The sequence below is a fragment of the Topomyia yanbarensis genome, chromosome 2 (assembly GCF_030247195.1).
Source record: "Topomyia yanbarensis strain Yona2022 chromosome 2, ASM3024719v1, whole genome shotgun sequence".
Lineage (NCBI taxonomy): Eukaryota > Metazoa > Arthropoda > Insecta > Diptera > Culicidae > Topomyia > Topomyia yanbarensis.
This window is the reverse complement of record NC_080671.1, coordinates 436,019,248-436,042,133: the sequence shown is the minus strand read 5'-3', so window position 1 is coordinate 436,042,133 and position 22,886 is coordinate 436,019,248. Positions and strand designations below refer to the sequence as shown.

Here is a 22,886-nt window from a genome sequence, read left to right as displayed (position 1 = left end):
CTTTCGGCCAAATTTGCCTTTTGGGCAAATTTGCCTTTCGGCCAAATTTGCCATTCGGGAAAATTAGCGTTTCGGCCAAATTAGCCTTTCGGCATAATTAGCTTTTTGGCCAAATAAGCCTTTCGAAAAAATTTGCCTTTAGGGCAAATTTGCCTTTCGACCAAATAATCCTGTCGGCCAAATGATTCGTTCAGCCAAATAATCCTTTCAGCCAAATGATCCTTTTGGCCAAATGATCATTTCGGCCAAATTATCCTTTCAACCAAATTTCCCAAATTATCCTTTTAACAAAAATTTTTTGGCCAGATTAGCCTTTTGGCCAAATTATCCCTTCGGTCAAATTACCCTTTCGACCAAATTAGCCTTTCGGCTAAATTCGCCTTTTGGGCAAATTTGCCATTGTCTTTTGGGCAAATTTGCCTTTCGGCCAAATTTGCGTTTCGGGCAAATTAGCGTTTCGGCCAAATTAACCTTTCGGCATAATTAGCTTTTTGGCCAAATAAGCCTTTCGAAAAAATTTGCCTTTAGGGCAAATTTGCCTTTCGGCCAAATAATCCTGTCGGCCAAATGATTCGTTCAGCCAAATAATCCTTTCAGCCAAATGATCCTTTTGGCCAAATGATCATTTCGGCCAAATTATCCTTTCAACCAAATTTCCCAAATTATCCTTTTAACAAAAATTTTTTGGCCAGATTAGCCTTTTGGCCAAATTATCCCTTCGGTCAAATTACCCTTTCGACCAAATTAGCCTTTCGGCTAAATTCGCCTTTTGGGCAAATTTGCCATTGTCTTTTGGGCAAATTTGCCTTTCGGCCAAATTTGCGTTTCGGGCAAATTAGCGTTTCGGCCAAATTAGCCTTTCGGCCAAATTAGTTTTTCGGCCAAATAAGCCATTCGGCCAAATTTGCCTATTGGCCAAATCAGCCTTTCGGCCAAACTAGCCTTTCGACCAAATTAGCCTTTCGGCCAAATTTGCCTTTTGGGCAAATTTGCCTTTGCCTTTTGGGCAAATTAGCCTTTCGGCCAAATTTGCTTTTCGGGCAAATTAGCGTTTCGGCCAAATTAGCCTTTCGGTCAAATCAGCTTTTTGGCCAAAAAAGCCTTTCGGCCAAATTAGCCTTTTGGCCAAATTAGCCGTTCCCCGGCCAAATGATCATTTAGGCCAAATTACCCTTTAAACCAAATTTCCCTTTCGTTCAACTTTCCTTTCGGTCGAATTTCCCTTTCGGCCAAATTTATTTTTCGGTCAAATTTCCTTTTCGGTCAAATTAGGCTTTCGACCCAATTTTTATTTCGGCCAAATTAGCCTTTCGGCCAAATTTCCCGTTCGGCTAAATTTTCCTTCGGCCAAGTTAGCCTTTCGACCAAATTAGCCTTTCGGCCAAATTTCCCATTCGGCCAAATTTCCCATTCGGCCAAATTTTTCTTCGGTGAAATTAGCCTTTCGACCAAATTAGTCTTTCGGCCAAAGTAGTCTTTTGGCCAAATTAGCCTTTCGGCCAAACTAGCCTTTCGGCCAAATTAGCCTTTCGGCCAAATTAGCCTTTCGGCCAAATTTCCCTTTCGGTCAAATTTCCTTTTTTGCCAAATTTTTCTTCGGTGAAATTAGCCTTTCGGCCAAATTAGCCTTTCGGCTAAAGCAGCCTATCGGCCAATTTAGCCTATCGGCCAAATTTGCCTCTCGGCCAAATTAGCCTTTTGGGCAAATAACCCTTTCGGCCTGACAGTCATGTAAAATAAACAGAATAGATGAGATGCCGATTGAACGTCGTCGTGACTCATTATTTGCCTTTGCGATTGTTCGTAAGTTGAAGCTATCAATTTAACATCTGTAAATTAATTTCACGAACGTTTGCCTTCTTACGACTCATAATTTCTGGATAGGGCTAAGTTTTGGAATGTTTAGGAGATTGACCTCTTTTACTATAAAAAACATCGTTATTGGTTCTGTACCAGTCTAAAACGGTCACTTGCTTTCGGAGGAATTTATCCTTGTTAATTTGTTCGTTGACGGTCCCAGATTTGATGAATAGCTGAATCATTTTGCTACAACCACAGATTGCTTGCCAGATAAGGACGTTTAGGCCGATTTTGAAAGCATTTTCTTCTACTTCCTGCACAACGTCCTTGTGTGAGATTTGGCAACGCCGGTTTCTGTCGCTACGGCTCTGTGCCTTTCAAACTTTTTAAACGTAGCCTTAAAGGTTTCATTGGGTTTGCTTAAATTACGGGAATTTGAATCGAAATGTTGGACCGACAGATGAAGTTGTTCAATACCATATTGGTTTTGTTGTGCTGTGTTTTCTGCCGCGACCATCGTTTCGTTTAGTTGTCAGATGCTCTTTGAATGTCATGACCACGTTCCTTCGGTATGAAGTAGTTGAGTTGTATGCGTGAGATGGTTGAAATTTTTCTGTGATAAAAGTTTGTGGTCACGCCTTCCTTCGGAAGCGAAGTAAAGCCGTTAGTACTTGGTCCATGAGTGCATGCGTCGATATCTTGTCCAGATAGTGGAGTCACCTCTCTGGCATCGGTGTTTGACCTCATAGCGGAAACAGGCCGATATATGTAATGCGGCTTGACTAGGTGCCTCTCATAAACGACTGCGGAACGTTGACGGGAAAAATGGAATCTGGTGCTGTTACGAAGAATAATGTAAAAAATGTATTTCCAAAATTGTGAGTGTGATCAGGAATCTTCTTCAACTAGCATCGACCTCTGAAACAATGCCAAATTGGTAACGATTATAATATTAAAAATCACATCAATGTTTTTTCACATCACGCGTTTTTAAAATAATATACTATGGAACTGTTTTTGTTCATGATTCATTACTATACTCGATGAATAAAATTTACTTTTGACTATTCTCGGTGGTTTGATCACTTTTCTGGTTAACTAAACAAATCACCAAGAACTGTCAAACGAGGCTCATCTGGTTAGTTTTCCGTAGTTATGTAACGTTGGGCTAAAAACTTATTTTAAAAATATACGTATGTTTTTCACAAGTAGACTTCAACTTTTGTACAAATAATTATGCGTAAGCCGAGTCCCCACCACCGTATACGTCTCCTACTCCGCCGGCACCATCGCCGTCTGTAATTTCACCAGAGAAATCAGTTGTGCTCGTTGGTATTTCCGTGCTTTGACTAACACCTCCGAGCGCATTAATTATGTCAATCGGACAGGTGATTAAATTCAGTAGCAATTCAACGATCCGTTTGTAAACCGCCACAGTCCTCTCAATCGACAAGGTCAAATCATTATTTCGCTCATATCGCTTCGCATTGATCTGCATCAAATTGATTTGCCTGCCGAATTGTCTCCTGAACGCACGATCAATGCTCTCGGACGTGTTGCGTAGCCTGGCAGCATCACGTCGAATTCGGGCCGCGTTTTGGCGCTGGGTCCGCAGCGAATTCCAACCGTGCCGGGCGGTCCGGGTGGAGTACTGCTTGAAGGAACGTTTTAGTTCGGCTTCCTCCGCTGCCTGCCGGTGGAGGAATTTTTCCGCGGTTTGCATCTGCTGGTTCAGCGTGGAGGCCAACTTTGCCAGATCCTTCTCGGAAGTGATTTTCGGCGGAGCGGATGTTACTGAAAAAAAATGACGAAAATATTATAATGTAATATAGATTTCTATAGTTTCGGTTCCAATGAAAAATTTCCCAATTTTAGGCGTAGATTTTCACAAAACAACCGAAATCGGAGAATCCGGCTTAGCAATAAATCATTTAATTTTCCGCACCGTTAACATTGCACTCGCACTGCAACAGCTGAAGCAGCAGCAGCACCGTCAGCGTCGGTAGTAGCACTGCGGTCAGCGAAAGTGACATTTTCCTGGAGTTGCTCCGGTCGTTCCTGAATTTACGCTGTCGGTGGGTACCCGACAGGGATTAGCCGTTGTTGTATTAAATAGTTTTAATATCCAGAGGGTGGACTGGATGGCGATTTCGGCAAAACCCTGGGATTGTGGTTCCAAAATTAGAACACACCAAACCGAGGCGACACGGTGGACTGTTGACTGGTTCACCGCTGCCAACTGATATTTATTGGCGGATGGACGCGCTAGTGAAACTAATTACCATTTGGCGGGAGCAGGTCGTAAATTTCACTTCACTTGAAAGAGAAAACAATGCTTGGTGGTGATTTGGTATTTTTCAATTTCTTCTTGAATTTTAATTGTTCTTGTAAGGGGAAATCCCCATAAAGAGTTCGATTTGCTATTTGAAGTTGATTCATAGTAACATGGTGATGATGACTAAATCACCAGGAAACACCGGTACTAGATGAATGTTTGATTACAAGAAAAATAACTTATTGCTATGTGAAGATTTCGTACTTGATCCTCTTTTAAGTACTAAATAGAAGCCTGCTAGCAGAGGATCAGCTCATCAATGGAGAAGAATTATTAATAGTGCAGTGTAATATGCGGTTTCATCCCATTGATAGATGGAAGCGACACGGCTGTCTTAGAAAAAATATACCTTACCGTATATCGAACAATTTAGATAATTTTAATTTTGAAAAAAAAAGAATTTTCGGGCGCGAGAATTGTGAATAGTTGCGAAGTCTCATTATACTAGAAAACAATCTTTATTAGTTTTTAGTTTGTTCTCACTCAGACCCAATCACAGACGCCAGATAGGAGACTCCTAAATAGTGGCCCATCCACGATCAACTTGTCCATAAAGTGAACATTGTTTTAATACAACAAATGATAAATTTCTCAAATTCTCGTCAGTCGGCTGCCCAGAGCACTTATTACATGATAACGCCATTGGCACACTCACTAACAGCTCTCCCCTTCTCGTGATACATGTGGAGATGCAGAGGATTCTTGGTCTCTAGCAGCGATATGTATCGGACCAACATTCCTTCCTTTTCCAGAAGATCTGCATTCGGACGTGGCCGGCGTTGGAATTGGTTAGCACACAGGGTAGATAGATTATACAATAGATAGATTGTACAATGTGGCTCATCATGTTAATCCCAAGCATGTTGTTCCAATGAATGTTTTGCAATCTCAATTGGTTCTGGTCAATAACGCAGTAGCAACCATGGGAAATCTCTTATGCTTATATTTATGCATTCATCATCAACTTGTTCATAATATTAGTCTTTGATTTTGCAATCGAAAGTTATTACTGGACTATTTATAATGCCACAGCCAACGAAGTATTCATAAGCTCTGTAAGGCAAATACGGTCTTACTTAAAGGCGATTAGAAAGTATAGTGTGAAATTACTCTCCTTGAAGAACAGCGTAAACGGTTATGGTGCTATATTGCTTCCTTGTGGGACCCTTGATTAGTTGCTAAATTGAGAAGACACGTGAAGGATAAGTTGTTTGCGTTCAATTTAGCCACATGAATGAGAAAACAGTCTGTCGGTATATTTCCGGAATGCACCAGGCCGTGAAATAATAACCATTGAAGGCCGCTTTCAAATCGATATTTATTCAAGAACATTTTATTCATCAATATTATTCCCTCCTCTAGGTTGATGGGTTTGACGGTATTGCAAACATCTCTAAACAGGTTTCGTGCATCAGTTTTAAAGAGCATTGCTTTAAAATGGTTATTGCATTACGCCTCGATAGTGGTGCATCGAGGAGACCGAGAGGACTGCCAAAACTAGCGATCAACCACTTGACTGTACACGCTGGCGTAGTCGACTGGTGGGTCGACGTGGATTGACTTTTGCTGTAAGCAGTGTTTGCAGACATTATTCCACAGCTTAATGACAGCGTTCGTGAACATGGTTCGCAATGGGGGTCATTGTGCGTCGATTAATCGGTCGGCTTTGTCTTCGTGCACAGGTTAATTAAAGAAATGTAAAAGAAGAAGCCCATTAGTGGTCGTTTTGTAATAATTGTAGTTTTTAGTATTAGTGTACAATTGTTATGTGCTAGTCGTATGTCTATCTGAGTATGTGTTCATCTGAGTATTTGCGACAGCTGTGTTTGGGAATGGATGCAGAACTGGCGTATATGATTGAATAGTGGATAATCTTTCCTAGGATTTATTAGTCACTTTTTTCCGGTGTTCAATTTGTGCATTTGATGCGATTCATTCAAGAAGATCGAATTGGATAAATTAAGGTACAGTTAATTTACCAACACATGTGCATCATCCATTCCCGGTCAGCATAGCTTGATAAAATTATAACAGAAAGTAATTGTCGTTAATGGCAAATAAATATCATTTACTGGAATTTAGATAAGTTCAAGTAGTTTGATTGTTTGTTACATGTGTTACATGTTGTTCATTGGTCAGTTTTTGTTGTCATCCATTAATGTGCTTTTCCACTATTCATGTACTCCAAAAATAATATCAGTTAATTTATATGCTTCTACTTCAACTCTTTGCATATTTTTTTCTTTATTCGGCATGTTTTTTTTATTTCAAGTTAAATTCATACTAACACTCACTAACACAATCCAAACGTACAAACCCTCGTGGCTTTCGCGATAACACAATTCTGGTCACAAACGCGAACATTAGGGCATTGCAATTTTTTGGATTTTAAAGGACCCCCCCCTCGTCTTATATTGTGACAAATGTCTTAGTAAGCTCAGATACCAAATTTCACATCTATTGGACAATTCTAGACTCCCGCCCACTTCGCTTAAAAATTTTGATATGGGTGCTATAGGAAAATATGGAGAAAAACATATTGAATACCACAACTTTTTAAGTAACAATAGAAAATTACAATTTATACCACTTTTTAAAGAAAATAACCTTAGTATTTAGATGGAGATATTCCTGTTTCTAGAAAAATACGGGAAAGTGTGGTACTGGGTCTTTTTTGCCCCAAAATCACCTATTTTTAAATGTTTTTCCGCTACGTGATGCAAATCACATATATTTACACTAAAAGTAAAAAATTATATAATCATTTTCTTGTTAAATGGAGTTAATGTGTGCGATTTTATGATAAAATTGTGAAATCGAGATTATATGTCAGGTAATTTTATGTTTCTGAATTTTACCGGTAACGACTCTATTTTTTTTGTTCCTAAGGACGTTCAACAAGGTACAATTTATTAAAATTGAGTGAGGAATAATATAAGAATGATAAAATTTAATTAGAATGACAAAATGTCCTATAACCCCAACTTCTCGTATTCGGGCAAGGTTCAAAAAGGTTCCGTTCGATTTCTGAGATTTTTTCACACCTGCAAAACTGCAAAATATGTATGATTTGCATCACGGAACAGAAAAATTATTAAAAATAGGAAATTTTGGGGTTAAATGGCCCAGTACCCCACTTTACCGTATTTTTTTAGAAACGAAAATGTTCTCATTCAAATACTAAGGTTATTTGCTTAAAAAGAGGCATAAATTGTAGTCGTATGCGAAGTTTCAAGCGAAGTGGGCGGGAATTTAGAATTATCCAAATGATGTGAAATTTGGCATCTGAGCTTACTTTGACATGTCACAATATGAGAGGGGCTGCCTTTGAGAAGTCAAAATTTTTTTTTTTTTGCGATGCCCTAGCGAACATGCAATTGCAATCATCCACCCATACGTACACCCGCGATCTCGCCAACATCAAAACACCCCGATAACGTTTTAGCACTTATAAATTTACAATCTCGGTCTCAAGCATAAACCCACCACTCGCGCGATCATGAATCGGTCACGTCCGGAAGACTCTACCCTCGATTCTCGCAGTCTAGAGTCATGCCTTCAGTAAGATTAATATAAAAATTACGCTCATATTCACTAGACAACATGTTCAACATACAAACACTTAGGACCTCCGCGATCATCTAAGCACACCAATACCCGCGGTCTCGCTAACATGAAATAAACTTATAAACGCGTTCTCATGCGGGAACCTACAAACGCCCATGTTCGCGCGATAATGCATAGGTTGCGTTCGGAAATCTTTAGCTTTGGTCTCAGCAGCTTTGATCCATGCCTTCAGTTGGACCAAACAAACTGACGCTCTTATTCACTAGACAACACGTTCCATGGCGACATGACCGGGAACTCTGGTGATATGGGAAAACTTATGCTCTTCTAGCATCTGAACCATGCAATAAAAACTAAATATCAGATGTACGGTCCACGCGATCATTCAAGAGTAAACGCAAATATGCGAATGGACACACGGATATAAAATCGAATTTATACACGTGAAGTTACATACACGCTTACACACGCTACATACAAACGCCCACGCGATCAAACACATTACCGTACAAACGCTCAATTCCTTCGCGATGATCCACACGATCGTGAAGTCCATACGCCCGCACATATCTGTGCCGCACAATGAATATCACATTCAGGATCACGCCCTCTGCAGTTGGCCTTAGGAAATGTGTTAGTGGGTGACATTTTCAGTTTCGTCTCCAATTCTAGTGAGTGATTCTGACGGAGAGCCCTTCCAAGACCTTAGCTCTATAGCTCCAGTAGGACAACTCTCGACAAAAAAAGAACATTTATCCATCATCATTATTATTATCAGTACGGATTTGGGAGGCTCGGATTGTATGGTACGCAGTGTTGAGAAGTGATAATTTATTCCACTTTATTTCGAACATTTCTCAATTATGAAAATATTTATTTCCATTTTGTCGCTTATCGGCGCATGGTAATTTCGAAAAATACATCGTGATTTGTATACTTTGAGACGTCAGCAAACTTGTAACAGTTGCATATGGACTGCTTACAATTTTGAGAATGGAATCCAATCATGACTTATGAGTGGTTTTATTCAAAAATCTAAACCACAGATAAGCAAATGTAACCCTATGAGGAAATCTCTCCAACAATATCGTTCCATTTAATTTGCCAAAACACTAGCTCCACTTTCGGTACAGGGTTATTTGCACGTCACGTTTGAGAAAAATTTTAACTACACACCAAAAAATAATGAAATTTAAACGACATGTAAATCAATACGAATGTAAACATACAACGATTGAATAAAAAATTTGATTGAAAATTACGTTAAAATCAATTGGAGCATCAAACAGCATACAATTTTACACTTTCATTCGCGTCATATTACATGTCATTCATTTTACAGCAGTATTCGAGTAAAAATACATTGAAGTGCATTGGTTTTCCGTTTAAAGAAACTGTAATTTTCAATCCACGTGTAAAATTATAATTAATTTCGTTGAAGAAAGCATTACAAGTCTGGTGTATTTGTGGTGGAACTTAATTATACATTTATATTCATGCTCCAAATATGCGCATGAAAATAAACTTAAAATTACAAAATATTTTTTTCTGTGTAGAGGCCTGTTCCCCGTATACTTACGCATATATCAGTGGTTATGCCACTATCGCATATGCGGCCGAAGTCGCAACAAATATACATTAAAGATGACCGTTAAAGCTGACGAAGAATTGTTTTCGAGGGTTTGAAGTTCGAGAGACAAAAGGACAAAAAGACAAAAGTCAAAAAGGACAAATGGTTGAAAGGGACAAATACCACGAATGAGACAAAAGATATCTACTTATCATAGCGAATTGAAGAAGAAGTCAAAAGTAAATAAAAGTGACTACTTTCGATAATATTAAACAAACGAAAATGCATAATTTTACCATAAAATTATATATTTTCATGGGAATGCTGATAATGGTTCCTTTTAAAAAAGATACGCGCTTTTTCAAAAATTATAGCTTTTAATATATTCTTTCGTCATATTTTCCCATAGTGCCAATCTCAAAGACTTCATGCGAAGTGGGCGGGGGTTTAAAATTATCCAAATGATGTGTAATATGGCTTTTTAGTTTACTTTGACATTTCCCACAATATGGGATTTTAAAAATGAGTGTTTTTTGCAATACAATGTTTAAATTACAGGTCATATTGTGTTAAATGTCAAAGCTAGCTCAGATGCAAAATTTTACACCATTCGGATTTTTGACCTCCGCCAACTTCAATTGAAGTTTTTGCCATTGCCACTATAGGAGAATATGAAAAAAATACATTTAATGATACAACTTTTAAACTAGCTCTCAGAAAATTACAGGTTACATCTTTTATAAGGGATCTAACTTTAGCCTTTGATTTAAAAAATCCAATGTTTAATAATAATACACTTTTGCAGTTTTTCCAATATTTTTAGAAAATATACTTTATTGAACGTTGCATATTCTCAGGAATAAAATGTTACCTAGTTACCGATAAAATGAAGAATCCTTCGATTTTAAGACAGGAAGTCTCGATATATTTCCATTAAATAACACGTGCCAACTCCATTTAATAATAAATTATTATTTAATTAACTATTTTTAATTCAAAAACGCTCATGAATCACACGATATAATTTTCATTTTATGAAAAATACAGGAAGTTGGGGTGTTAGGGAATTTAATAGTAAAAGTAGTTTCCAAACTAAATGTCAAATTCTTTTTTTCCTGAGGGTTTAACAGAGTAAATTTGATAAAAATTGATTGAGGGGTTATATTTAAAAATGGAACACAAAAAATAAAAAAAAAATTATTGAATATTCTGAAAGTACATACCTACTTTGGAAAAAATCTGTGCGAAATTTCATCCAGATCGAGGCGCTAGATTTTAAATTACAATCGTTTGCAGCGCGCTGGTTCTTACTCGAGTGAAGTTAACAGAAAACTAAACACAATTATCTCAGAATGAAGATTTTGGAAAAGTACTGTTGCGGTGAACGTGAATTTTGATTCTTTACAAGGATTTTTTGTGTAAAATTTTGAACAGAGCAAAACTCTTTTTTTTGGTCAACATGCTTTTTTGTAAGAAAAAAAAAATTGGGAAATTGTTCCATTCAAGTACACCACAACACATTTTTCTTCAAAAGTCAATTTTTAGTTTTTGGATTTCAGTCTAGCGGTTCGGCTTGGAGAGCGTTCACCGCAAATCTCTGCCAAAAATAATGTTTCGTGGAATGGGCCATATTTTTTTTACTTCAACTTATTTTTTCTATCTTCGATAGTGCTATCGACGAACTGTCTTTCGCCTTTTCAAGTAAAATTTGCATAAAACCCTTCAAAAAATCATGAACTTAGCTCACTTTTTCGCCACAACTTTGTATATAATTCCTTAAAGAATAATAGGGATATTAATGAAATTTGATACGAATGACATAAGACACCAGGTTTATGAGAACAGACGATACGCCGCAGTCAATACTTAAAGTCAACCACTAAGCACAAAACTAGAGCGTATTGCTTTTGAGCCTCATAAGCAATTGTCTCGGTGCGCGCAGCAGAAAAAGTAGTAACTTTCCCTTGTTCGTCGTGTAACGTTACCTGTCACTGGTGGTTTGTTGTTTACTTTGCCCAATTATTAAATTGTTTCTCAGCGAACTTAATGTAGATGGTTTGTGATTCATAACTAAATGCTTGCAAGGAAACAGTCTTTCTACTACGTAACAAAACAAATTTCTTCAGTAAAAACATGTTGTGTAACGTTGCCGCATATGTCACAACATGTCACAATTTGTTGTACCCCTCCCTCTAAAAGCGTTACGTAATTAAGTCCAGTGCAGCACTCTCTGGTTCGCCACAGCACACAAAATCCTGTTGCATTATGACCAAATCGGACCAAGTAGTGGTTCGCTTGGCACATTCTTCATGTTATTCGGGGATTAATGTCTTGCCATATAGGCTCATTATTTTCCCGATGGGAAGGGAAAGACAGATGACAGGAAAGGTAAGGAAATGGAATATGACAACACAATACAATCGCAACACAAAACCGCAATTAACGTGAATTCTTCACTCCCGAAGGAATAGCGAATCCTACTGATAAAACCTATAGCTCGTTACCCCACTGGGTAGGAAGAAACACATATCTTTAGTTTTAGCTCTCTGTAGATAGCTTCATCGATGTATGCGGAACCAAAAATTCGGATACACAATTGCATTACTGCAGGGCAGCTACATATCAGATGATATGACGTTCCGTATTCGGACTCACAAAGCTCACACGAATAATACTCAGCATGCAAAATAGTAGCCACCCGTATCTCCAGTTGAACACAAATGTCGGCTGCTTAGCATTGCGTTTATTCAGAGATACATAAAGGTTGTCGTGATATTTCCAAGGTGCATTCGAAAGACACGTTGTCAAAAGCACCTTCAATGGCAAGAAAAACTCCTAGGCTTGAGTGCTTTTGCGAAAAAGCTATTTCAATACTGTAGACAACATTACATAACAGGCTGATTTCAGAGGCCAAAGGTCAGACCGATTGGTCTGAAGCCCTCTGCTTACTTTTAACCGACGCCACTATGGGAAGGTTCCATACAAACAGGTGGCCAAAAATATTTTGTCTCATATTCTTTCGCGAAAAGCTTGTTTGAGTTGTTAATAATGTACGACACTCATAATGGACGTATCCAGGATTAAAAACCTTAAGGGGGAGGGGATGGAGATAGGTGGGAGGTTTGATGTAAAGTATTCAAGGTGATTTTTTTTCAAAAAAATAAAAAAAGAGGCGCAAAGTGTTTTAGTCAATTCAATCACTTTCCATGTAATGATGCAACATTTGAACAATATTTTCTTAAATTTTCATTGGTCAAGTGACAGTGAATTTCCGAAGGCACCTCGAAAAAAATACGGTGTGCATGATAACTCAAAATCTACTGGGCCAATCGTTTCGACATTTTCCACAGTTCTTATTCACATCATTCTACAGGTAACTAAAAGACCTTCGATAAAATTATTATTACCAGTAGTTTTACAAAAAAAATGTTAGTAGAATTTTTTGAGCGAAAATGGGATTTTGGCTTCAAAGTGTTAGAAAAACTCAAAAATCGAAAAAGAAGGAAAAGCACAGATAACATGTGCTTTCTAACCCTCAAACCAATAGTAACGGAGAAAGAATGCAAGTCGCGAAAGAGACAGATAAATATTTTAATTAATTAATTTAAATAGAAGTAAATAGAAAGTAGTTTGAAGTGCATAGGCTGTTTAGTGATTATTTCAATGTTGAAATGACCAAAGAGCTTTAAAAGTAATGTCGCTCTTTCAGTTGATTGCTATGCCAATATATCTTCTTCATATTTATAGTTTGCGATTAATTGTTGTTTCATTTGGAACTCTTGTTCCGGAGATATAGTATAATGAATCCTATATAAACCAATATCACGAAAAAGAAATGGTTAAAGCCATCAGAATAAGTATTTAAATGCATTTTTATATTACGAGTAGCCATATAAAATTTTCTTGGTCACATAAGCTGACGATTCCGAGTATCATTAATATAAGCATGTACATTTTTGAATTTACAAATCATGCTATTTAAAAATTTCAAATATTTGGTTACATTGATCGTGTTAATGGTAAGTTGGGAATTCCAGTACAAATCAGTACCATTTAATACTACACAGTAATGTTGTATGGCAAAAATGTAGTCAGATCAACTATCTTTTCAATACATAGACTCTAATTTTAATCCACGCTCATTTCGTTGTGCAATATTAAGCACTCAACCGAAACATGTACTGAAGTATCCTTTTCTGGTCGACTAGTTGAGACTGCCTTTAAAACTTCAAGTGAAGCATTATCAGTTTAGGGCACATTCGGGCAACTGAAATCTTCGCTATAAGTTAGAAGATGCATCCTTGCATCCCACATCGAGAATTCCGGGGGACATTGGGGGACTTTTATTACCGGATCCAATTTGTGGATATTTTAGGACTTTGAATGGTTATTTTTCATATAACTCCATACCAATGCAAAATATATGCATTTCCAATGATATAATCACAAAGCTGGCATTTTTAGCGTTAAAATGGCATATCTAAACATATGTTTCAAGCAAAATTCAGCAAAGATACGAACAGTTGAAATAACGCACGTGATATTTCTATTTTTCAAAATTTTTATCTTTAGACATCCATATACACAGTTAAGTCAAATATATTTCCTAGAAACTCTGGGAATTTCTTAGCTAGAGTATATATAAACATTCAGTATTTAATTGGTTTGAATTGAAGTTGATGTAATTTTCGATTTTTGGCCACATGCCTCCCCATAGTGCGACGCAGTAGCCTTTGGGAATGGATTTAACAATTATTTTGCGTGGAATGTTTCCTGTTACAAGACCTCAATCTACAAGAATTTTTTTTTTCAAAAAATGCTTGAAGTGTTCAGATTCTATTCTTTTCCTGAGACTTACACGGTGCATAACTTTCGATCGCCCACTTGATCGATTCGGTTGTCACAATTCTACGAACAAATGCCCAAAAATCAGAACTACCTGAAAAGAGTTTAGAGACAGTCGTTAGTGATGGCTCCGTACAGGTTGGTAGATGTGTGTGTCAACAAGACAGTTGAGTACTACACTTTCGTCTGGCAAATATTCACCATTAGCAGTTCTAATCGAACTGACATGAAGGTCTTTCGATTTCGAAATTCACTTATTTAATCAGCTAGTATCGTTGAGACTTGAGACATTGCATAGGCTTTTCCAATCACTTCGCTCAATGGATCGTAGGGCATTTCTGTATGCTTTACAAGCCAACATAAATGCCTTTGACCCATCCCTGCGTCTGCGATTCCAAGCTCTTCTACATAATTTTTTTAGTCGAACAAGTTCGGTATTCCACCAAGGTGTTCCTCTAGAAGCACGCATAACTTGAAGTACCCTTGCTATGTTGAGCGTGGGTAAGACCCACGAGCACTCCTGTTTTCAGTCTCCTCTTACGACACGAAAGCAGGAACTCAGTGAATTTATTCTTGGATAAGACACTTCAATCTGCCGGATGTCACACAGCCTCTAGCAGGGTTGTTAATACGATACATTTTGCACGATAATTTTTCTGCGTTACTCGTTAACGATAATGTATCGTCATCGGAAACTCCGTTAACGATAATGTATCGTCGCATTCATCGTATCGTCGTTTTAATCGGTATCGGCGATAATTCATCGATTATCGCGATACATTTTGCGTTACTTTACCGTTTATTGAAGTTAAAGTTGATGCGGTTAACTTTCAATTAAATACTTGTTGAAGGACATGTTGTTGGCAGTTGAAAATTAATACTTTTGCACATTTTCAATTCAAACGGGGGTTCGACGATGTGTCAAAAAATAATTTTTTCAACTTTTCGGGAAAGTGTTTTATATTGAAGGGAAAATATTTGGTAATCGACAATCAATAGTTTTGGACATTTTCGATGCAAAAGGGGTCCGACGATGTCTCAAAATGGATTTTTTTTTAACTTTTCGAGAAAGTGTTTTATATTGAAGAAAAAGTTATTGGCAGTTGAAAATCAATATTTTTGGATATTTTCAATGCACAGGGGGGTCGAATGATGCGTCAAATTGGATTTTTTTTACTTTTCGGGGAAGTTGGTGCACAGAGGAGTCAGCAGCGTTTCAAATGTTTCAAAAAAGTTAACAAAATTGTTTTGACCATGAAAAAACGAATTTTGAGCTTACGTGTCTTCAGTCAAGTTTATTTACAAAATGTTTCCCACTTTCGAGAAAATATTAGTTTGGTAATTAATACTCCTAAAGCAAATTTTTGTTTCGAGTGCTATGTTTCAGCCCCCCATCTTCCTCTAGCCACTATGTAACAAAATGCTTCATACTTCCTTCTTTTACCCTTAAATATGTAGTGTAATTTATGAATTGAGTTTTAGTCGTTTTTTGAATATAATGAATATCCGTTTTTATCAGTGCCTTGGTAAATTTTAGGCTGCTTAAACGGGGACATTACTGTGCATATTTATAAGAAAAATATGTTAGAAAAGGAATTTACTCGAATTTGACTTGATTCGCATGCTAGAGCCCATCAAACGAGTTTTCACATGAGACTGATAAAATTGGGTCAAAAGCTGACAAAATCGGGGGTATGCAAAACCATGGGAAGAAAAATCGGGGGCTGATAAAATTGGGTCTTCACTGTATATTTAGCTTGCAAAAGACAGCATGCGACAAATGGTTATCCCTGGATATGATAGTATTTGCTTTACAAGTTCGTTTTGGTATAGCTTCGTCTGTGGAAATTTGCGGTTCCCATGCAAAAATATAGCTTTTTGGGCATTAAACATTCGATAATTCCAAAGATGTACGAGATACAAATAATCTTACATTACAAAAATTGTGTATTTTCTTATGCAGAACAAAATCTTGAAACATTTTGAAATTCTGCAAACTAACCAGGAAAAGTTATTCTGAAAAAAGTAATTTTCAGGAGTATATCAGTTATGTGTCCAACAAAAAAAAACACCTTTAACAGGCCAACGAGGGTACCCGGGTACCCACAAATTGGAATGCTCATAACTATGGCTGCCTTTAACCGATTTGGACACTTTTAGATATTTTGGATTCAGGAACTCGTCTACTTTTTGATTCTGTACAATAGAACCGGAATAAAGGATCTGGTTTTTTGTAATCCGGATTTTCCGGAGTAATGTTCCAGTACCAGGATATGATTTGTAAATTTTAATAATGTCCTAGCAATATGAGTATCACAACTCTTCAAATTGTCTCGGAGGTCTGTTTTTTATTGTTACGGGACCCTATGGCAATTTGAAAAATGGAATTGGAATGGAATGGCCACTCACGGCCCCACGGGAACCTTCTCCGGAATGTCCGTTCCGGGGTCAAATCACCAAATGGTTCAAAAACCACGAGATACAGCCTACTGATGCAATTCCAAGAATTTTGATACCCATATTGGTAATATTCCATTGAAGTTCGCAAATAGTACCCCAGCACTGGAACCTGCTTCCGGAAACCCGGATTCCCGGGAACCGAATGAAGTAACCCCATTCATTTTTACCAAGTCCAAAAGTGGATGAGTTCCTGAGTCCAAAACGGCCAAAAGTATCGAAATCGGTTGGATATTACCTTAGTTACGGGCATTTTAGTTTTGTGGGTACCCGGGTACTCACGTCGGCCTGTTACATAGTAAAAAAAATCAGGAGCCCCTCCTCACTCCCACCCTTACTATATCAACAATATTATTAACCCAAAAGCTTGACTTAGTGAAGTTCTAAGATGTCCCAAAATTTCAATTTCCAGCTATGGATAAAACATAGGAATTTAATTAATTGAAACTTAAAAAGGTACCCGGGTACCGCGTCGGACACACAACGGATATTACAGAAATCTTCACAAATGTCTATTAAAATCGACAGATAGACACAAAGTCTTTTCAGCGAAGTTAATGCTTTAGGAATTCTTTACAACTTTGCTAAATAAAGTTATTTTTATATTTTCAGAGACGACCAAACATAAATTTGCCTCTGAGCTTTAGGGAGATTAATCACTAAACTTATTTAAAATGCGAAACAGTTTATAAATAAACATTGCTGAGCTATAGCTCGAAAATTGTTTTTTCGTGGTCAAAACAATTTCTGAAATGTCCAAATCTATTGATTTTCAACTGCCAACCACATATCTTTCAATAGGTAGTTATTTCTAAACAATCGAATGTTAATCGCCTCAACTTCAACTCCAATAAAGGTAAAGTAATGCAAAATGTATCGCGATAACTGCCGATTAATTATCGACGATGACGATGAATTATCGATTAACAACCCTGGCCTCTAGGCTCGTTTTGCCCGGAGAAAGATAATAGACTGTTATCAACCTACCATTCAACAACAGCCAAACGGGCGAACCTTGTCTAAGACGTCACGGTTAGAAATCTTTATCTTTATCTATTGGGTTCTTGAAACAGTCAACCCCATATTCCAGTAGATCTTCGCACTTAACACCCAGTTTGTTGACAACACCATCGATCTCCACTACCTGGGCAGGCACATACACGTGGTAGTTCCGCCATTTTCGGTGGTAGCTGGATCGACGTCATTCACTTTGGAACACATTTGTCCGAACACGTGTTATCTGGGTCACAGTGGGATACTGGTACAATTAATTCCTTGATTTGCTTCTGTCACGAAAATACACTACCCAAATATGGTTCAGTAGAGGGCGCTGGTCAGGCGGTTCAGAGAGCAAAGCGCTAGTCTCATAAGCCACTCGTCGTATGCTTGAGCTACGAATTAAGAATGGATTCTTGGCGCTCAGTTGGTTCCTGCAATTATCTTGTATACTATGAATCAGATGCGAAATCTCCATCGAAACAGAAGGTTAAGTTTCGCTACAAAATGCGCTATTAAGGTTTTGGTTTGCTTCATAGTTCAGTTGTGTTTAAGATATATTTTTTATTCGTGGACTATTGCGAAAATCAAATGGAATCAGAAATGGAAATAATTAGGATTTCTCTTTTGAAATCGGGTTTATCGCCCTTGGCCATTGTTGTACAAACGGGAATGCAAGATACTGGGAGTGGTTCAGGGGGGGGGGGGGGTCATAGAATTCTGTTGATTCCTCCATTTCAGCGAGAACAATCCACTCGATTCACTGCACCGACTGAACGGCGGCAAACAAAACGCATACTTTCGACTAAGCACCACAGCAAAAGTAAAACGTTACACGGTCAAAGTTTTGGAAACTATTGTCGTAAGTTGTTTCGAGTAGCTTCTATGATGAGAACCGTCCCTAACAGGAGTAAAAATTTGTTTTATCATGGGACTGTCTAATTTGAGATTGACTACTCCTTATGATACTAGAAGTTGTATAATAGAAGGAAAAAAATGTTTATTCAGGGTGCAAAAACGCACATCATCTTATTGTAAATACAAAATTATTTATTTTCCATGGGGAATATTTCTGTAGTCATACGTGTGATCCCAACAATTTTTCTACTCTTCTCTGAAAAATCAGAAACACATTTTGTAACAAATATCAATTTCGACAACTATAATCCAGACATATCTTGCGTTGCAGGTATTTCCACTGGCAGTATTTTTCAGTAAATTTAAACAATTGAATAGAGGGCGATATCACGAAAAACTTTAAAACTGTCAATTTAGTCGTGAATAAATGATAATTCTTCTATTACCGAAAGTTTCATGTTTCAGATACCGTAACACACGTAATCGAACTAGCTTTACAGCTTCATACCGACTAGCTTTTCTCCTTCAATCATCCTCAATTCACCAACCTGGAAAACACATTTAAACCGTCTCACAACCCATTGGAATGGATCTGCCTTACTCGTGTCCTAATGATACGTACATTCTACTTTCGCACCGTTCAGTAAAGCCGCTTACGGAAGCAAACAGACATTCATTACCGATTGAACATGGAGCGTTTCGCACCAATTACAGCCACCCGCTTCCTCCCGTATCTGCTTGATTCCTTTCTCTACTATAGAGCAAGAGAGAGACAGTAGCTCTTTCAATAGCACAGGATAATCCTAAGTAATGATAGTTTCCACCATCATCCGATGCAACCGAGTTTTCCTTCTAAATAGAGTGCCGACTGAATCGATTGTATCGTGTACCGAGGATGGGGAAATCCTAACTGATACCGAAACACCCTAAACCATCACTCCGGTATCTATCGCTCGTTGACTCGGAATAAATTCATTGTCTAGCTGGCTCCGGACCGAACGATATTGGCAGTCTTGGGTTTAGTGATGGGTGGTTTCTCTGTGAAGAGTGGCAGCAGATGAAGAGCTTCGTCGGTATTTACTGATTAATCGTGAGTTACGTTGATCGTAAAGCATTTTCCTACCGAACTGATGGAGTTGCGTGCAAGAAGGCACTATCTTGCATGATAGCATACGGCTGTCGAATTGAAATGCGGAAAGTGCGGTACCGTCATTCGGTTATTACAAACGATAACTGACTCGTTGCCTGATCGGGGGTAATTTTAGAATAAATGAATAATTATCGTTCGGTTTGACACCGAATCAACCGCAGAACTGTAATTTTCAGTCAGTATTTCTTACGCACATTCTTGAATCTAAATATCAAATTGCTGGGTTACGGTTTTAGGGCAACCCTAATGATCCGACATAGTTGCTAGCTAGGGAAAATAATGTTTTAACTAATCACATAACAAACATGCATGCGGCATCAAAAACAACGATAAAACCACCGCCTGTCACAATATTTGCAGTCATTATTCAAACCAACTCCTGAACAAACTGCATTGTTTTGCCGACCGCACAGCAGCCGATGTCAATCTATCGTCCATCAATTCCCTAAGCAAGAGCCAACCAACCAGCAACGCTCCGAAACCGACAAACGCCCATCCTGCTTCGCACTCGACCGCATCGAATGTCAAATCGCCGTGCAAACAAATCGTGACATTTCCGTGATTTGCAGTTTGACACGGTCCACCTTTTGAACCTGTCAGGAACCGATTTCCTGCCTCGCGCCCCTCGGTTCCGACAGCCAGAGTGCCGGTGGTCTTCGGGGGGAGAATAAAACAATCACCAGCCGGCAGATGGAATCATTTCAAATAACATAAACACAGTTCGTCCTTATTCCCGGGGGGAGTACGTGTGACAACTAAATCATTCACTTCAGGCCCGTTGCGATGATTTGCACTAGAACAGTCCCCCTCGCACCCCTACGCTTCCATGTCTGGCACTAGAATGCATTTTAGGGACTTATTTTTCACCCAAGGGACTGAGTGACAATGAGAAACTACTTCCTCCGAGTATCCGGCCCATATTCGAAAACATTCATTTTAGAGTAGCTTGCCTATCACTTCCGGACTGGGATTTATCGGAAAATCCTACCAATCATTCTAGTGATCCGAGCATGTTTCGACCGGGTCGGTCATTTGGTTTTCGAGCTTTGAAATTGAGTACACAAGATTTCTTAGATATCTTATAGCGCTATTCTACTGCATATTTGCATACTCAATTAAAATTAAAACTTTTTTTGTTGCGGTTATTGAAATTGGCTTTTTCAAATATAGAATCCATTGTCTTACGCAAAAAATGTGTGATTTTGGGTATCTGTAAAGCGGTCGTATATTAATTATAGTTTATAGTATTTTGCGATTAATTCATGACATTTGAGGGTTCTTAGCATTGTCAATTCTGTCTGAGAACAAGCCTTTAGTACTGCTAGTATCGGTATCATACCGGTACTTGAACTTTTTATATTTCAAATAAAAGATATGTATAGAATTAACTCAAACTTTCACGATTTTTTTTCTAGGCCCGGAGGACCAGGGCTTATATACCAATCGACTCAGATTGACGATTTCAGAGAATGTCTTTGTGTGTGTGTGTTTTCTTAGAGTGCAGAAAAAACCTTGAGCAGGAAAATAATGTACAAAAACCAACAACCCAGAGAACGGGTTTGGACAACCATTTTACCTGCTAAAACAACTACTCTTGCACGGAACCTGATTCCTCCTCGGCATTACCTTACTGCATTACTTCGGGGAGAAGTTTTTTATGTGTACAACACACACTCCAATCTAAATACTTAGTAGTTAGATCTTTTCGTAGAGTTACAGCACACCTCCTCGACAAACTACCAGTTTTCAACCATCCACACAACGTGGCAAATTCTGTATGGCAGTAGAAAAGCTAGTTGTGGGTCAAGAACTAGCTTTTCTACTGCTATACCTCAGACTGTCTAATTTACTGAGCCATTCGGATCCCTTGTACCATTTAGAATCGCTTCTTCGTTGAGCTCCCGACATGTTCGCGAAATATTAGGTGGGTATAGTACCCGACGATGACCTATCCTACTCCGATGGAGAGTTCCCCAGCATGAGTATTTCACGGTGGGGTATGGCGTTCAATTCGCTGGTGCCTGACGACCCGCGACTGGTGTCTCGCCGCGGTCTACTCAGTCTAGACTCCTGCGGTGAATCTAGCTTACGCTGACGGAGAGTTCCCCGGCCAAGGAAGTTCTCCCGATAGCGATTCTTCTTTGATTTTAGCATCACAACTTCTTGAGCCCTTTGGCTTCCTGTCCGGTGCCATTTAGCACCGCAACTCCTTTAGGTCCTTTGGTTCCCCTCTCGTTCCACTACGCCTCACTTTCCCGATGAGCCATTCAGCTCCGAACTTTACTAAAATCTTGTTCGCGAACTACTCGGTCTAGTCCCCGACGATGGATCTATCCTACGTCGACAGAGAATTCCGCGGCGAGAGACGTTCACCCGAAACCGAGTGGTAGATTTCTGAGCCCTTTAGCTTCCCACTTCGTCCCGATCTCTTTGATCTAGTCTCCGGCGGTTGACCTAGCCTACTCAACGGCAACGGGTCCATCCAGCGATTCCGGGTGGATCGTAGCTTCTGGTTCACTGGTGCCCCAAAGACCCACTACTAGCTATTCGACGCGGTCTACTTGGTCTTCTCCCCGGCGGTGGATATAGTTTACTCACGAGCTACCCGATAGGAGGACGAGGTTTGTCCGGCAATTCCGGTAAAGCCTAACGTCCGGTTCGCTTGCGCACCAACGACCCGAAATACGTCACGTACTGCTCAACTGGTCCCCAGCGATGGGCCTAGTCTACAGCGACGGACAGCTCCCGACGGGGGAATTTCTATCGAATCCCGATTTGTGGTTTTACGGCGGCTTGCTAACCAATGCCGCAACTTTGTTGGTCCTTTCGCCACTTCCTCTGCAGCGCGGAGAGTATGCTCATAACCACTCTGTTGACAGCGTCCTAAGTATGCTCATCGTGGCCCATCTCATCGACGATATTGTCTACTGTCACGACTCTACGAACTTCTTCAAACCTAGGGCATTCGAAGAACATGTGTTCCGTTGTCTCTTGCACGTTCATACATCCCAGGCAAAGGGGTGACGAAGCATGTCCAAACCCATGTAAATATTTCCGGAAGCATCTGTGCCCAGACAAAAACTGCGTGAAATCACCTCACCATGCTTCCTGTGCACCCAAATCGACACATTTGGAATGAGTCGGTGGGCCCACCTTTCTGTCTCCGCGTTGTACCACTCTTGCTGCCACTTAGCCAACGAATCTATTCGGGTCAGTCTCCTTGCATCACGTGTATTTCTTCGCTGATAGCATTCCACGTCCTTAGCCAGAGTGATGCAGATGAGGATCATCCTGGCGATAACGCGTAC

The 22,886-nt window shown here is 39.0% G+C and overlaps 2 protein-coding genes across 6 annotated transcripts in view; one reads left to right on the top strand and one right to left on the bottom strand.

Moving 5' to 3' along the window:
- The window catches only part of LOC131685527 (high affinity cGMP-specific 3',5'-cyclic phosphodiesterase 9A), a 580,386-nt gene that overhangs the window by 290,686 nt on the left and 266,814 nt on the right, over window positions 1–22,886 (top strand). The gene's annotated exons all lie outside the window — the stretch shown is intronic.
- Window positions 3,035–4,028, bottom strand: LOC131681014 (uncharacterized). Its single transcript, XM_058961723.1, has 2 exons — window positions 3,746–4,028; window positions 3,035–3,594 (listed from the first exon to the last, which is right to left on the bottom strand). Exons 1-2 carry the CDS (start codon window positions 3,831–3,833, stop codon window positions 3,035–3,037), a joined length of 648 nt encoding a protein of 215 aa, XP_058817706.1. The 5' UTR covers window positions 3,834–4,028.